The following is a 15,172-nucleotide window of genomic DNA, read 5'->3' as shown; positions in this document are numbered from 1 at the left end:
TTTTTATCAGAAGAAATTTAACTAATTACAAAATTTGTACACACATGCACGCGCACGCGTGCAACATTTTTATATTTGTATATACTATTTATACAACAAATATTATATTTATATTGTATTTTTATTATATAATTTACGCACGCAACAATATAAAAATAAGAAGACGCTATTATAGTATCATTGTTTACAATCTTGGTGATTCAAAAATTTATTAATTTTATTTCTAACTTGAGCATATTGCAAGAAAATAACGATATCTTCATTAAAAGATCGATCGAAAATCTTTTCATACTCGATCATTAGATTACTTGATAGTCTCTTCTATTATATCAATATAATCCTTGACATCGTTCATATACCTTCGTAAAAACTTGTAGTCCCTTTTTATGTTTTTAAATAAGTTTTTAATGTCCGTTTCTCTGTAAAAAAAAGGAGAAAAATAATTTTATCAAATTTTTAAACCATTATATTCAAGTTATCTCTTACTTACTTTATTCTATTCTTTCCCAGTAGACAATGAAGGCTGATATCATTCGAAGTGAGCTTATTAAACTGTTTAACTTTGATCGTAACTTGCAATATAATGTCCATTTGTTTACTTCGAGAGACGAATGAAATTCTAAAATAAACAAATTATTACAATTTTGTCAAGTCGATATATATGTATGTATGTTGATTATAATATGTTAAATAAGTGTATGTAAATTATTACTGGTCATAGGCAATCTCCATTAAGTTTAAATCGTCCAAACGTCTCAAGTCGAACATGAAATCCATGGCTAATTTGACATCTTGTGAAATAAAATCTAGCATCGGAAGAATGTCCTGATGAGTTCTATATAATTTGGTAAGTATTTCCACATTTATTTTCTCCAAAATTAATTTGTGAACTATCCTTATTAATACTTCTGCATCATCTAGCAAAAGAAAAGACGTAAGTTTAAAAGTACTGTAATTTTTTATCTTTTAACTGGCATTTGAATAATTACCTGAAATGCGAGAAATAATCTTGATTTCTTTAATCACACTTTCTTCGGAGCCATTAAAATCATGTGATAAATACGTCGCTATCAATAATGAATTTGACATGAAATCGAAAACGATCAGTTTCTTATCGATATTCTTATGATATACATTCCAAATGCAATCGTCTCTATAACAAAATAATATTAGATCTTTATAATCTTTTTCGACAACGAAATATACATATAATTAAAAAAAATATATATATATGTATATACCTTGCGGCATGAGTTTGTAATTTTTGCAAAAATATTAAAAACGGATCTTGTTCGTTCAAAGATTTATTTTTAATATCCTCAATCGTGCTAATATATTGTGGCGTTCCGGGCCTTTCTATTGCACATTCATCCTGTTGTTCCATACTTTGTGTCGCTTCATTATTAAAACTTTTTTCGCATTCTTTAGATTCTATTTGACCCTCAACTACAGCTCCTGCACCTTCGAGATGATTATTGCACTTCTCTGTTTCTTGTCTTTCTTCATCCGAATATTGTTCGTACTCTTGAATGTCATTCTGCAGCTGTGTATCCTCGTTTAGCCCTTTTCGAGTATATTCTCTTTCAGCTGCTTGATCTTCATCTGTCATTTCAAGTTCTTTGACAATTACTGATGTGTAATGGTTAATATCTTGTACTGTCGGAGTCTTTCCATTCTCAGCATTCATTGATGATATGCTTTCTTCATTAATACTTTTTGTCGTACAATAATTTAATTTATCAGGTCGATGGTCATTCATAATTGTCCTCGTGATCGTTTGGCAATTATCAACTTGCTGATTATCCTCAGTTTTGTCTCCTACGTGATAATCTGCTTGATTGTTCTCATTTATTAGTTTGTCTCTTAGATACTCGGATTCTGCATTGTTTGTTATTGATCGATCAGAAATATTATTGATTGCTATATCAGTAATGGTCGGCGATTGAAGTTCGTGTTGAATTTCATAGAAAGAATTTTCTTCCTCGCTCTCTAAACATGATGGCGGGTTAATCGAGTGTAGCTCTACGAGACTGTTTTTCAGGTACGGCATACTTCTCGTTAAGAAACTATTTTCACTGATTTCGTTTAGATCCATCTCATTCTCTTTGAGATTTGACTGAGATACCTGCGTGTGATTCATTGTATCTTTTATTAAGGACTCATTACGTTCTATATCATTTGCACAGTTAGCGTTACCGCTAGAAAATGAATGTATATTATTGTCCTCAAAAGACTGAACTTGCATAAAAGAAGTGCGAGCTCGTTTCGAAAGCAATCTTTCACTTGCATCAGACATTCTTTTTTTGCCGCTGGCATTTTCCAAGTTTGCATTTGGGCAATAATCTAAATTATCCAGTGGAGGCTGAGTAACATTAGATAATTCATTGTGTTCAATATTTTCTGTTTCTCTTGGAATTGTAAAATTCTCTCTTGTTGTACTTTTGTTACATGTTGTTAGATTATTATTTGCCATTAGATGTTGGAATTCATCATTTTTAGGAAGAATTAAATTTTCTGTTTCACTTGCTATCACGTCTTGCACAAGTTGTAATGTTGGTGGCACTGCCGCAGTAATTTCCATTGATTCGGTTTGAATTGTTTCGTTTGCAACTGCATTCGTTTGTAATGCTTCCTCCGCAGATTTTTGAGCAGGCAATAAAGTTGTTTTCGATAATGTTTGAGAACATGTAGATTGTGCAGCGTGGCAAGTATCAAATGTTCTCTCTTCGTGCAAGGAAATTGGGACAACTTGAGTGAATTCCATAGATTTACACAATAATTTTGTTCTTTCATTAAAGCAGGTTGAATTGGTTGTATCTTTTTTTACATATGAATTCTCTTTAGACATTGATTTATAAGTAATTGGCTGAATAGTTTCGTCTCGGTTTCTCGACGACACTGGTGCAGTCATTTCCATGGATACATTATGGAAGGACACAGTTTTATCCTTTGAGATACGTTGATCAATTTTTAAATTCTTCTCGTCAATGTCTAAAGGTAACATATTTACTGATTTTGTTATCTCCATTGATAAATCATTAAAAACTTCAGTTCCATCGTTTTCCTTATCTTCCCATGTACTTTTATTTACAGTTTGTGCAACGTGTGCAGCATGAAATGTTCTTTCGTTACATAAAGGAGTTGGAACAGCTTCAGTAAACTCCACAGATTTACATAATAATTGTGTTTCTTCGTTAAAACAGATTAAATTGCTCGGTTCTCTTTCTCCACATGTATTCTCTCTAGACATCGATTTACCAGTAATTGACTGAGTAATTTCGTTTCGGTTTCTCGATATTGCTGTAGTCATTTCCATGGACACGTTGTGGAAAAGCATAGTTTTGTCACCTTTCGGTGTCAATTCATCCATGTTTAAATTCTCCTTGTCAACGTGTAAAGGTAATAACATATTTACTGATTTCGTTATTTCCATTGATGAATCATTGAAAAACTCAGTTTTGTCATTTTTATAATCTTCACACGTACTGTCGTTCACAGATTGTGCAACGTGTGCAGCATGAAGCATTCTTTCATTACACAAAGTTGGAACAGTTTCAGTAAACTCCATAGATTTACATAATAAGTTTGTTCTTTTGTCAAAACAGGCCGATTCATTTATATCTTTTCCACCATGTGTATTCTTTTCAGACAATGATTTACAAGTGTTTATATCAGGAATTTTTCGTTTGCAATTTGTCGACACTATCTTAGTTGTTTCCATGGATACGTCGTAGAAATACATAGTTTTATCATCTCTAGATATTGGTCCGTCCATTTGTACATTCTCCTTATTATAAACACTTGGAGACAATATGGTACTTACTGGTTGTGTCATTTCCATTGGTACGCAATTAAAAATCTCAGTTTTATCAGTTGCATCCTTTCTCAGATCATTTTCTTTACAGGCATTATTTTCATATACAAGTATTTTGGCTGGTACACTAACCATTTCCATTGAAGTATCGAGAGCACGATGTATACCAGTGCCAGTGACATCTGTAAATGGCTGTACAACAGACGTTAATGCCATTGAATCATTGGCATAGTTGTCATCTATTGTGTGGTGGGTGTTATCAGCATCACATTTTGTATTTGTACACTTTTGTGACATTGTTGAAATTTGTTGGCAAGTTTTTAAATCAGACGCGACAGACGTTGCAAACACTGGTACAGCCTCGGTAATTTCCATTGATACATTATTGCAATAATCTGTATCTACATTATTTATATCATTGCACTTTTGCTTCTTTTTTTGTTCCGTCTGTAAGTGTGATAATAAAAATACAGGTATTGGTGCAGTCAACTCCATAGACAAATCCTGGACAAGCGTCTTGTCAAATTTAGAGTCAACATTGCTAGAACATGACTTGGAAGATTTAGCGGCATCATTATCCTCAGCGTGATACTCTTCGTCAGAATCTCTATATATAGCAATGTTGCTTGAGTTTACCTGATTTTTCCATGCACAAGATGTATTTGCTGATATTACAGTTGGCTGAGGTTGAGATTTTTTATCAGGTAATTCTATACATTCTTCATCCGTGTCGCTATATGCAACAATACCACTCGATACCTCACCTTCACACACATACGACTTATTTGGCAATTTATCATATCCAAGTAGAGATGTATCTGACAATTGTATAGATTTGACTGGATTAGTGAAATCTAAATCAGAGTTTGCATCGTCATCTTCATTGGCTGTTGCGGCAGATTCTTGTGACAGCTGATTATTTACTAAATGGGTATTGTTTCGATCACACGAGTTACTATCGGGATCAATATAGTCCTTACTAGCACATAATGGTGCGATTTCTTGTGGTTCAACTTGGGTATTCTGCTCAACCACAAAAGATCCTTTTGAACTAAAATCATGCTCTTCATACGTATTATCCCATACAGTCCCTTGTTCAGTAGAGTGACAAAACTCTCTGCACAGAACAAAGTATTAGAGCAGCGAATTATAGCTAAATATCATAAAGCTGGGTACTTACTTGACATGTTTTTTCTCTGCAAAACTAACACGCCTCTTAACTTTTGCTGTAACTGGGCTGTTCTCGTTGGATGAAGAATCCAAATTTACATTTTGCAACGGTTGCCGTGTCTTGCGTGGTTTAAGAATCTTAAGAGTCGGTGTCAAGTCATTTCTTAGTAGAGATACATTAGTATTAAAATTAAGTAGCTCTCTGATCTAAACTTACCGACGAGCGTCTACGTTCGCTCCTCTTACATTTCGATGGATCCCTGTAATACAAATAAAAGCATTATTTCTTTTTTCTCAAGCTCTGTGTGTCGTAGCATCTTAATTTCACAAACACAAAATAAACGGAATAGCTCTAACACCTACATTTTGTTTACACTCATGAGAGGAGAAACGGCTACATTTGATTCGAAAACCTCCATGTTTGTTTCCTAAACACATTCGATTTAAGCCAAATTTTAAGTCAGATTTCCAACGTTAAACAGTTACATTGCGAATGTAGGAATGAGTGCGTTCCGGCAAGACACTGCTACCGTAGCGCTACGGTAGCGCTACGATAGCGCTACACGAGTACGTTTCGGCAAAACGTACCGCTACAACTGTAGCGGAACTTCTTCCTCTTTAACGTTGCTTTCATCTGATGAATCATCGAACAATATGTCATTCATGAGCCAATCTTCAATATTTTCCATTCTATTCGTTTCAATTAATTTTGTAAACGAGGTAAACGCGACTCTTATAATTCAATTTTGAGGTTATGCACGCTAATGTATATATGGCACCGCTACAATTGTAGCGAAAAAGCTGTAGCGCTACGGTAGCAGTGTCTTGCCGGAACGCACTCAATGTCAGCACTAGCCAATCCACATCCGAGCGCACGAGACGTTGATTGGCTAGTGCTGCTTTCCCTAGCCAACTTCCGCCTGCGGTGGAAATTGCACCTTAGGCGTGCACGGGCGAGAGAGCGCGCGTAATCTCGAGCCAATGAGCGATCGCCAAATCGCAATTCCGACATCTCTATATTACGAAGGTGTGTGTATTGTATGTGTTGTATGTTTGGACGCACGTACGTACGCAGATGCACACATACACGGTAACGTTTCAGCGATATCAGATGACATTCGACGGTGGTTGTGCACGATCGGTCGACAGAACTTGTTAAATAGCAACGCGACGAGAATCGCGTGTGCAAGACATTTTCTCTCGAGAATTAAAGATCACCCTCTTCTCTCCTCTCTCTCCCCCTCTCTCTCTCTGTCTCTCTCTCTGTCTCTCTGGATCGGCAAAGGGCGCGACCGATATCACCGTCTTCGTCCCAGTCTCCGTCATCGGCGACGTAAACGACGACGAGACGGAGCAAGAATTGGTAATCGCTGTTGCGTGCTACTTGAACAGCTGACCTGGCTGTGACACGCCGAGAGAATGGCAGACGCCGCCGTTAATCTCATAATAAAGGCACCGAATCAACAGATCAAGGACCAGGTGGTGAAATGCGATCTCGGCTGGACTATTGGCCGTTTGAAGGAATACCTCTCCGAAGTCTATCCCAGCAAGCCAGTAAGTCGCGTGAAAGTAATCGCTTCCGTCTGGTGAAAGCAGTGTTCGTTTCTCTTTGCATTTTATTTTTTCCCCCCTTGTTTCTCTTTGCGCTATCCGAGCTGACCGGAAGAATGATTGTGTTTAAGCAATGTTAATCGAGACATTTAAATGTTAATTGGATGCAAGAATGATTCTCGATTAATTTAATTTAAATAAATAGAAGGTTCGTCGCTTTTATATTCAGATTGACACTTTTTTCTTCCGAAACTCTGTAATCTGTAATCATACCGTTTCAAGGAAAGATACAAATATCGTTAAATGCAAGTATTTATGAGCTCTTCTTCTCAGTTGCATGTAAAAAAAGACATGATATCTTTGTCAAGATCTTATCTGATATATGTTGTTGGATTTATCAATAGCAAGTTTAGACATTTTTTACAAAAGTACTTTTACCTCAGATTTTCAATTTTATGATCTGTATAAATATTGCTATTAAAAATTTTGTATCTTTTGTTACCGATACTACAACTAGTTGTCATTATTGTATTATGCTGTTTTTGCTCTTTCTCTTTCTCTCTCTCTAAAAATTGGCATGATTTGACAGCTGCAAATAACACGACTGAAGCATGTCGTATCGCACAAGTGAGACAGCCAATCAGCATCTCGGAAAAGCGAGAACAATACTTTGAGACTTTGGACAGGAGGATGTGCTATTTAAAAGGTTGTTATTATTTGTAGGAAAGCTCACATCAGAAATTGATCTATTCTGGTCAATTGTTGAATGATTCGGCCCAATTGAAAGACATCTTGAGACAGTGCGATGGTTCAGAGGATCAAGCGTATACTGTTCATCTAGTCTGTACCCCGCAAAAAATGTGTGCAGTAAAAAGTACGGATCAGAATCGATCGATGGAGAAAAATGTGGATACTGCAACGAGACACACTCATATCAGAAGCATCAATGTTCCAAACCCAAATCATGAGAATACTAACGTTACTGCGTCTCAGCATCAACAGTATTTACCTCAGCAGTATCTTGATCCTCGAAATAGTCAACAGTTAGCCTGGATGCAACAGGCTTATACACATTATTTTACACAGTATATGCAACTGTAAGTGTAGCTGTCTTTTTCTACGAGATACGAAAGATGCGTAAAGAAGATATAAAAGTTGCAATGTTCTTTTGCAGAATGGCAGCGCAAGGCGTACAGTTGCAAGCTAGCATTCCATACCTGCAGCAAATGAATATTAACGCAGGCGATGCGGCTCAACATTCGTACACGAGCAACAATAACAACAATGTTGGCGACGAGCAACCTCAACCAGCGGCTCAGGACGCAGCCGATATCAACGCGGGAAATAACGGTGTAGGCGAGGATGCGGCGTTTAATCGCGACTGGTTGGATTTCTTCTACATGTTGTCTAGGATCGTCGTTCTATTTGGCATAGTGTATTTTTATTCGTCCCCTCTTAGATTCCTCATCGTCACATTTTTGGGATTTGCGATATATCTGTAAGCCAGTTCTCTAATATTCTTTAATTAATCCGCAACTCATATATATTTCCTTTTCTCTGTACTCGTCTGAAAATTATATTAAATGTAATAAAATGATATCTATTTGTAGATATCAAGGCGGTTTCTTCAGGGTACAACCAATCTTATTGGCTGAGAATAACAATGGACGCGCAGACAACAACAATCAAGTGTTGCAGAATGAAGTAGTAGGTCCTCAGGCTGTGCCGCAACAGCAAAATGCTCAAGTGCCAACCGTGCAACCGGAAGCACGAACAAACGCCAATGAGGAGAACGAGGAGCAACGGCCAGGCGCTCTTGCATTTACTTGGACCTTCTTTAGTTCGTTTTTTGCTTCGCTTATTCCAGATCAGCCAAATGTCATTTAATCCGCTTGGATATTCCGTCATAGAAACTCGGCTTTTTTCCTCTATAGTTGTAATATAAAGACTGGAGAGGATAACTTTGTTATGGTGTCACCGGGATCTTGAAAATATTTAACAATTTGTAGAGTCAGAAGTGCTTAAACTCGCGATTAATTCAATATGTATATTCCTATGAAAGTCTGATCAGTTTTACGATACCCAAGGATTTTTGTATCTGAATCTAATATACATATATATATATATATATATATCAAAGTTCACATATATGTTAATAATCAACATACGCTTAAGATGGATGACAATTATCCGTGGAAATACAATTTCACGTGTAAAAATTATATATGTGTATCAGTTAAACTCGTTGAGAGACTCGCAGTTTATCAAGTAAAGTAACAGTCACGTAAGCTCTATAGATATTAATACTAACTTTCCTTCGGAAGAAGATTGTTAGATTGCCATCCCAAAGCTATTAGAATAAAATGTATAAAAAGTTTTTTATGTTTGTAGGATATTAAGATATAAAGGTACAACGAGAGATAAATAATCATGTATATATATAAAGATAAGACCTGATGATTTCGTGTAGGGCTTGTATTGTATAAAGCTGTTAAGGAGATAATAGGCACTTGATAATTTTCTTAAAGAATTCAAATATATAACATATATAAATATATACGTAGCAATAATATTATATTGTGTGAGGATAATTTTCCTGTGATGTTTAATATGGTCGAATATATCTGGTGTGATATTTGCATTAAAATATCGCGTAAAATTCGTATATATAGTTATTATTGATATACATACCAGGTGAAAATAGTGCAATTGTGAAATTTCTGTAAATTTTCTTAAATAGTTCTACACAAAGAATGCCGATGAAATGAAGATGTATAATGTAAAGCAAATAAAACAATTTTTAAAATTTGTTTAGTCACATTTATTTCACCTAAACTGATTGTATACAATATTTATTCTGATAAAGACATATTAGTAATAAAAATATTAAATACTTATTTCTAAAGAAAAATGTAAATTGCTCAACATTTCGTGTATGATGTAATCAAAGACTAGATCACAAGCAATCTACAAGTATCGCGCTGATTGTGAGACTTACGAAACGCGTGTACCTACGATCGTTAGGCAAAAATTTTATTTGTCATTATTTTAGTTATAGGTGAGTTATTTTCATAATCTACATTGTTGAGTAACATCTGTCGGTATATCGAGACACTAAAAATTTCTGCTTTTCATGCCACTACAGTATAATAATTTCTACAAAGTTGTGCTAACCTTAACGCCCAGTTCGACGAATAGAGACGTAAAGGATTCATATATTGCATATACTTGCTACATTATTACTAAAATGCCATTAAAGTTATTTTACATATTATGGCATAATAAAATTCATTATTATTTGCACTTTTTTCTTAGAAATGCCTCGATCCAAAGTTTCCGACTTACTTGGTGTACTCAAGGGAGCGAAAAGGGTTGCGAATGCTCTGATAAAACATGAGGAGGATACAATCAGATATAGAATCACACACTCCAGTGTGAAAGACTTGCCTGAGAAGTGTTTACAAGCTGCAAGGGAAAAATTGAGTAACGCAAAGCCAAGTAAGGTTCCTGTAAGTCTTGCGATTAATACCCAAGTGATGTGTCATTTGACATATATTTTCATTTTACAAAAATTGTGTTTCTACAGGGACAAATAATGAAAGACTTGAAAGAAGTAACTGAACGCATAAGTGTGGTTGAGGAAGGTATTAAACAATACATTAAGATAACAGCTAATCAAACTTTGGATATAAAAAATAATGGTTATACCCCTAAGAAGGAAAGAAAGCTATACGTTTATGACACCGCGAAAGATCCAAAAGAATTGTCTATTGACGGAGATGTCACAGTAGCAAAATACAATACTGACAAATCTATGAAAAAGTATATGAGCGTAAAGGAAAAGATCCAGACCATTACTAATCTAGATAAGGAGATACCTGATATCGAATTTTCTGACAAAGATAAAGAAATCTTGAGGAAATTGGAATTGGAACATGAGAAGAATATTAAAAACAGTGTTTCAAGTTCTGCTAATTCCTCTATAACTGAAGCACATGAAAAGGAATGTGTACACACACAGATGAATTCTATAGAGAGACCTAACACTAAATTATCAGTTAGACCAAAGCAATGCGTAAGTGACCAAAAATGAATTGTTATTTATTACATCTTTTTATACATACTCTTATTAAACGAATATGTGTACCAATATTATCCGATTTATGTGTGTGTCACAGCTATCACCTACTGCCAGAGAAAGAAAAGTTCCTTCTACAAGATTGCAAAGAATGGTAAGTTTCGGTACCTTGGGTATTGGCCTCGGGCTTGGTACTGCTGCAGAATATACACGAAGGACGTTGGGATTAAAGGAGCAGAGCATTGGGGATACAGTTGACAATATGTTTCTTACTAAAGCTAATGCAGAAAGAATAGTTTCTACGTTATGCAAAGTGAGAGGTGAAGTATACATAACTTTATCATATATTTATGCATTATGAGAGAGTTTGATCTCAATTTACCTTATAATTTATTATATAGGTGCGGCTTTAAAAATTGGTCAGATATTAAGCATCCAAGATAATAGTATTATAAGTCCCGAATTGCAAAAGATTTTTGAAAGGGTCAGACAAAGCGCTGATTTTATGCCAGCGTGGCAAGTAGAGGTAAATAATACAAATATATATTGTAGATAGATTAAGATGGAATCCCTCTCTCTCTCTCGTGCTCTACAATTTCTTCTAGAAAGTGTTAGCTAACGAACTTGGACACAATTGGAGAGATAAATTTGCCCACTTTGAGGAAAAACCATTTGCCGCAGCATCCATTGGTATATTCGTACATAATACTACTATTTTTATGTGTTCGTATATAATAGTGTGATTGAGAGATCATTTAATTATATATATATATCTTAGGACAAGTTCATCACGGTACATTATTGAACAAGCAAGATGTAGCGATAAAGATTCAGTATCCTGGTGTAGCTATGGGTATTCAGAGTGATATTGAAAATTTAGTGGGCATAATGAAGGTGTGAGAATATTTTGAATCAACGTTATATCGTGGACTTTACCGACTAGACTTTATTACATAAATGTCGTATTTATTGCAGGTATGGAATATGTTTCCAGAAGGAATGTTTATAGACAATGTGGTGGAGGTTGCGAAACGGGAATTAGCATGGGAAGTGGATTATGTAAGAGAAGCAGAATGTACGAAAAAATATAGGGACTTGATAATACCTTATCCAGATTATTATGTGCCTGCAGTAATAGGTAAATGAAAAGATGTATTTTTGTCAATTTTTGATTTTAATATCAATGAAATTTCTAGATGACGTCTCGACAAAACAAGTATTTACAACAGAGATGATAGAAGGTATACCCGTTGACAAATGTACAAATATGGATGTTAAAATTCGAGAACGTATAAGTGAACTAATCATGCGTTTGAGCCTAAAAGAGTTATTCGAATTCCAATATATGCAGACTGATCCAAATTGGTCCAACTTCTTTTATAATTTCGACACAAAGCAGGTTTGCCGCATAGTAATTGATGTATTTTTAAGTGTATTGTTCGCGAGAGTACTAATAGAAATCTTGGCAGTTAATTTTATTGGATTTTGGAGCATGCAGGACTTATGAAAAAGCGTTTATGGATAAATATATAGAGGTGATTAATGCCGCGAGCGAAGGAAATCGCGACAAGGTCCTGCAGCTATCTCGAGAAATGAAGTTTCTTACCGGATACGAGTCCAAGGTATTTTATCTCTATTGAACGATCCGTAAAGTTTTTTGGAAACGTTACTATACAAACGTTCTCTACATCATCAGATTATGGAGAACGCGCACGTGGATGCAGTCATGATTCTTGGTCAAGTGTTTGACAATAATCGCGAATATTATGACTTTGGTGGTCAGGATGTAACAAAACGGTATGGTTAATCTATTTTTATGTCTATCCCATAATGTATAATAATGTAATTGCGTGTTACAGGATTCAAGTCTTAGTGCCAACTATAATAAATAACAGATTATGCCCACCACCCGAGGAGATATACAGCTTGCATAGAAAGTTGTCTGGAATATTTTTGCTATGTGCAAAACTTGGAGTTAAAATAAAATGTCGCGACATGTTCCGCGAGATTTATACCAACTATAAGTTTGGCTGATATGCATTTGTACTCGCGTTGATAATAAAAGATATAATATTTTGATTGAAATGCATTCTTCATTTTGCAAAGATCAATTTTTGCTAAGGGTTTTTATTTTATCAGTACAGCAATTCTGCGATTATAGTATATATTTCTAGACATAGGTGACGCTATTCGAGTAATTCATAATGGCGGTTTATTGTTGATTACGCGAGAGAATGTGAGGCAAAGTATTGAAAAACTGCGGAATGACATCGTCGTAAAATGTCTCAAGACAAGATAGGTATAGTTTTACAATGAATCCAACCCATTTTCCTATATCGAACAACGTGCAGCCGTAGCAGCTTTATCGAGATGAATAAAATTTGCTTGCAGTTGGCCTTGATATTCTCTTGGAATTTTTGGAAGTAGCGTTTAATCACATATTATTTTTTCGCAAAATCTATCCGAAGGAAATTTTTGTTAAGAAAAAGATGTATGGGATTACGATATATGTATCGGAGCATCCAGAATTGAACGAATATTTATCAAGCGTTCTCAATGCGATCAGGGAATTGATTAAGGAAGACGAGAGCAGCGTTAAGGCCATTAATCTTACCTTCTACAATAGGAACAAGTTGCCAATAGAAAAATTTGTCTTCGATATGGTTAAATTGCAGGCAGAGCTTACAGAGTATGTTAATTAATTATGTTATTTCTCTCATTCTAATGATTTATTAATTCTTTTCTATTTTAAGGAAAGATCCATATTATTTGAAGACTGAAGAAGCACTCAAGACAGTCTGTTTAAAATTATCAATGTGTGATACATACTTGAGACCCATTCCAGACAATTCGACCTTTTCTATTGAAATTCAAACATATGAAACTGCACACATTGTTCTCAGCGAGAACCCAAAGTGTCAAGACTTTCCATGGATTATTAAAGACGATGCAGTAGAGATGACTGATAAAAATCTACTGCCACTGAAAGATATTCAAACCGATGGCTTAAATCTGCAACTATACGTGATCGAGGACACAGCGAACAAAACGTAATATCTTTTTTATTTTGTATAAAACATAGGAAAATACATTTGTTTGCAATGGTTAAACTTGTCCCATCAGCTTAGATATAAACTCCTTGTCTCTATTCCACAAGATGTTACAAATAGCATTCAACTGATACGAACAGTCAAATATTTCGGATCTTACTGACAATTTGCTAGCATCGATCTTGATCACCTTAACTTTCCACTTGTCCTCGAATTCTTTTATTTGTGTCTCGTCTATCGTGGAGCTTGACCAAGGTTTAAACCTGCAAAAAGCCAATTCTCAAGATGAAAATAATTGGTTACCTAGCGATACAACACTTACTTTGTGCCAACCACTACGTTTGCTGGTTTCCCTTTTACATTGGTCATCGTATTCATCAAGTATGGAATGTCATTGAAGCTTGACGCGTCGTCGAAGGAAAAGACAGAACATATCGCGTCAACTTTATCTTTGCATACCTGAAAGGTACATCTATATGTATATGTTAAACTTGTGGATGTTTCTCTCACACATACTGGCAGAATGTGGTTGTATCGCTTTATACTGCTCTCCGACGTGTCCCAGAATTGCAGTTTAAACAGAACGACCTTATCCCAGATTTTGACAGGCCAATAAACGTTAGTTTTTCTTATCCCGCTGGTTTCCGTATAATTGTTGGAGTCGAGGATTCCTGCGAGTCTCGCTACCACTGAGGTCTTTCCCACGCCAGATCTACCTATCATGAAGATCTTGTACGTGACTTCCTCGATAGAAGACGGCAGCGACGGCCTCTCCAGAATGCCTGAAATATAGAAAACAGTAAACCGGCAAGAAAATGAACAAATGATTACATGTTGTCTAACTAGCGCAAGTATAGATAGCACCATAGAATCTCCTCTTCTTGGAAGGATTCACGTAGAAGTGATGGACCAAAGACTCTCCTTCTGCTGAAGATAACCAGTTCATATTAATTGCATTCATGTTTCTTCGGTTTCACTACGGGACAAAAAGCGATAAAGCATATATTTCACTGTAACTTTAGATAAATATATAATTACTTTGCATCGCGACAGTTTGAAAGTTTGATCAATCGATCGATGATACGATGAGCATCGGTATTCCGTCCATATATGTATCATACATACGTGCGTATACGCAACATCGAGGATAGATCTTTCATGAAAACGATACCGATCAACAACGGCCAGTTAGAAAGTTGCGTTGGGCATCGCGTGTAAAATAGAAGCGCCTCTTATTGGCTGGCAGTAAGTATGCAGTTTCAATTGCTGGGCTGCATGTAACGTTTGCGTATCGTTACCGCATTTGTTACGACAAGTATTACGGCAACCGATGCGACACTTGAATGTAATCCTGAGGTTTGTTTTTTAAAGGTGCAACGTATGTCACGCCCATTTAATAATTCGCCGGATCCGGAGAATTCGCGGGCCAATGGTCGCGCGTCCCGCCTTAGAGTGAACCAATCGAGGTGCGCGCGGCGCTCGGTCGCGGATGAAACAGCGGCCGCGATT

The 15,172-nt window shown here is 35.8% G+C and overlaps 5 protein-coding genes across 8 annotated transcripts; 3 read left to right on the top strand and 2 right to left on the bottom strand.

The window, feature by feature from the left end:
* Positions 1-105: 105 nt before the first annotated feature.
* LOC105562972 lies at positions 106-5,847 on the bottom strand. Its single transcript, XM_012014183.1, has 8 exons — positions 5,348-5,847; positions 5,202-5,244; positions 4,995-5,122; positions 1,242-4,931; positions 990-1,153; positions 713-917; positions 491-619; positions 106-419 (listed from the first exon to the last, which is right to left on the bottom strand). Exons 1-8 carry the CDS (start codon positions 5,401-5,403, stop codon positions 305-307), a joined length of 4,530 nt encoding a protein of 1,509 aa, XP_011869573.1. The 5' UTR covers positions 5,404-5,847; the 3' UTR covers positions 106-304.
* Positions 5,848-6,030: 183 nt separating this feature from the next.
* Positions 6,031-9,343, top strand: LOC105562971 (homocysteine-responsive endoplasmic reticulum-resident ubiquitin-like domain member 2 protein). The gene is made up of 4 exons (XM_012014182.1): positions 6,031-6,538; positions 7,259-7,632; positions 7,710-8,033; positions 8,146-9,343. The coding sequence occupies exons 1-4, from the start codon at positions 6,404-6,406 to the stop codon at positions 8,420-8,422; spliced, it is 1,110 nt and encodes a 369-aa protein (XP_011869572.1). The 5' UTR covers positions 6,031-6,403; the 3' UTR covers positions 8,423-9,343.
* Positions 9,344-9,477: 134 nt separating this feature from the next.
* On the top strand, positions 9,478-12,698 carry LOC105562970 (aarF domain-containing protein kinase 4). Of its 3 annotated transcripts, none has more exons than XM_012014179.1 (12): positions 9,478-9,593; positions 9,851-10,044; positions 10,122-10,610; positions 10,714-10,933; positions 11,015-11,139; positions 11,219-11,303; positions 11,392-11,507; positions 11,589-11,751; positions 11,810-12,012; positions 12,083-12,235; positions 12,310-12,410; positions 12,473-12,698. In XM_012014179.1, exons 2-12 carry the CDS (start codon positions 9,853-9,855, stop codon positions 12,645-12,647), a joined length of 2,022 nt encoding a protein of 673 aa, XP_011869569.1. In that variant the 5' UTR covers positions 9,478-9,593; positions 9,851-9,852; the 3' UTR covers positions 12,648-12,698. The 3 variants fall into 3 exon arrangements, with proteins under 3 accessions (XP_011869569.1, XP_011869568.1, XP_011869571.1); XM_012014178.1 differs by lacking the exon at positions 9,478-9,593 and adding an exon at positions 9,649-9,737; XM_012014181.1 differs by lacking the exon at positions 9,478-9,593 and having other exon boundaries at positions 9,951-10,033.
* Positions 12,699-12,793: 95 nt separating this feature from the next.
* On the top strand, positions 12,794-13,720 carry LOC105562967 (mitotic spindle assembly checkpoint protein MAD2B). Its single transcript, XM_012014175.1, has 3 exons — positions 12,794-12,912; positions 13,005-13,302; positions 13,367-13,720. The coding sequence occupies exons 1-3, from the start codon at positions 12,894-12,896 to the stop codon at positions 13,665-13,667; spliced, it is 618 nt and encodes a 205-aa protein (XP_011869565.1). The 5' UTR covers positions 12,794-12,893; the 3' UTR covers positions 13,668-13,720.
* Positions 13,660-14,967, bottom strand: LOC105562969 (REM2- and Rab-like small GTPase 1). 2 transcript variants are annotated; one of them, XM_012014177.1, is made up of 5 exons: positions 14,702-14,967; positions 14,528-14,590; positions 14,180-14,445; positions 13,986-14,122; positions 13,660-13,926 (listed from the first exon to the last, which is right to left on the bottom strand). In XM_012014177.1, exons 1-5 carry the CDS (start codon positions 14,706-14,708, stop codon positions 13,719-13,721), a joined length of 681 nt encoding a protein of 226 aa, XP_011869567.1. In that variant the 5' UTR covers positions 14,709-14,967; the 3' UTR covers positions 13,660-13,718. The 2 variants fall into 2 exon arrangements, with proteins under 2 accessions (XP_011869567.1, XP_011869566.1); XM_012014176.1 differs by having other exon boundaries at positions 14,528-14,639; positions 14,702-14,963.
* Between the last annotated feature and the right edge of the window lie 205 nt (positions 14,968-15,172).

The sequence above is a fragment of the Vollenhovia emeryi genome, unplaced genomic scaffold, assembly GCF_000949405.1.
Source record: "Vollenhovia emeryi isolate VEMERY1.0 unplaced genomic scaffold, V.emery_V1.0 DF939181.1, whole genome shotgun sequence".
In the NCBI taxonomy this organism is placed as follows: Eukaryota; Metazoa; Arthropoda; class Insecta; order Hymenoptera; family Formicidae; genus Vollenhovia; species Vollenhovia emeryi.
This window is presented reverse-complemented; position numbering and strand designations above follow the sequence as displayed.

Coding starts and splice junctions, on each gene's coding strand:
- LOC105562972 (XM_012014183.1), bottom strand. CDS start 5,403: ATGGAGGTTTTCGAATCAAATGTAGCCGTTTCTCCTCTCATGAGTGTA. Junction 5,245..5,347: donor CTCATGAGTGTAAACAAAAT/GTAGGTGTTAGA, acceptor TTTGTATTACAG/GGATCCATCGAAATGTAAGA. Junction 5,123..5,201: donor GCGAACGTAGACGCTCGTCG/GTAAGTTTAGAT, acceptor CCGACTCTTAAG/ATTCTTAAACCACGCAAGAC.
- LOC105562971 (XM_012014182.1), top strand. CDS start 6,404: ATGGCAGACGCCGCCGTTAATCTCATAATAAAGGCACCGAATCAACAG. Junction 6,539..7,258: donor AAGTCTATCCCAGCAAGCCA/GTAAGTCGCGTG, acceptor TATTATTTGTAG/GAAAGCTCACATCAGAAATT. Junction 7,633..7,709: donor TTTACACAGTATATGCAACT/GTAAGTGTAGCT, acceptor GTTCTTTTGCAG/AATGGCAGCGCAAGGCGTAC.
- LOC105562969 (XM_012014176.1), bottom strand. CDS start 14,624: ATGAATGCAATTAATATGAACTGGTTATCTTCAGCAGAAGGAGAGTCT. Junction 14,123..14,179: donor GATACAACCACATTCTGCCA/GTATGTGTGAGA, acceptor TGTACCTTTCAG/GTATGCAAAGATAAAGTTGA. Junction 13,927..13,985: donor AACGTAGTGGTTGGCACAAA/GTAAGTGTTGTA, acceptor GGCTTTTTGCAG/GTTTAAACCTTGGTCAAGCT.
- LOC105562967 (XM_012014175.1), top strand. Junction 13,303..13,366: donor TTGCAGGCAGAGCTTACAGA/GTATGTTAATTA, acceptor TTCTATTTTAAG/GAAAGATCCATATTATTTGA.
- LOC105562970 (XM_012014179.1), top strand. CDS start 9,853: ATGCCTCGATCCAAAGTTTCCGACTTACTTGGTGTACTCAAGGGAGCG. Junction 10,611..10,713: donor CAGTTAGACCAAAGCAATGC/GTAAGTGACCAA, acceptor TGTGTGTCACAG/CTATCACCTACTGCCAGAGA. Junction 11,304..11,391: donor ATTTGCCGCAGCATCCATTG/GTATATTCGTAC, acceptor TATATATCTTAG/GACAAGTTCATCACGGTACA.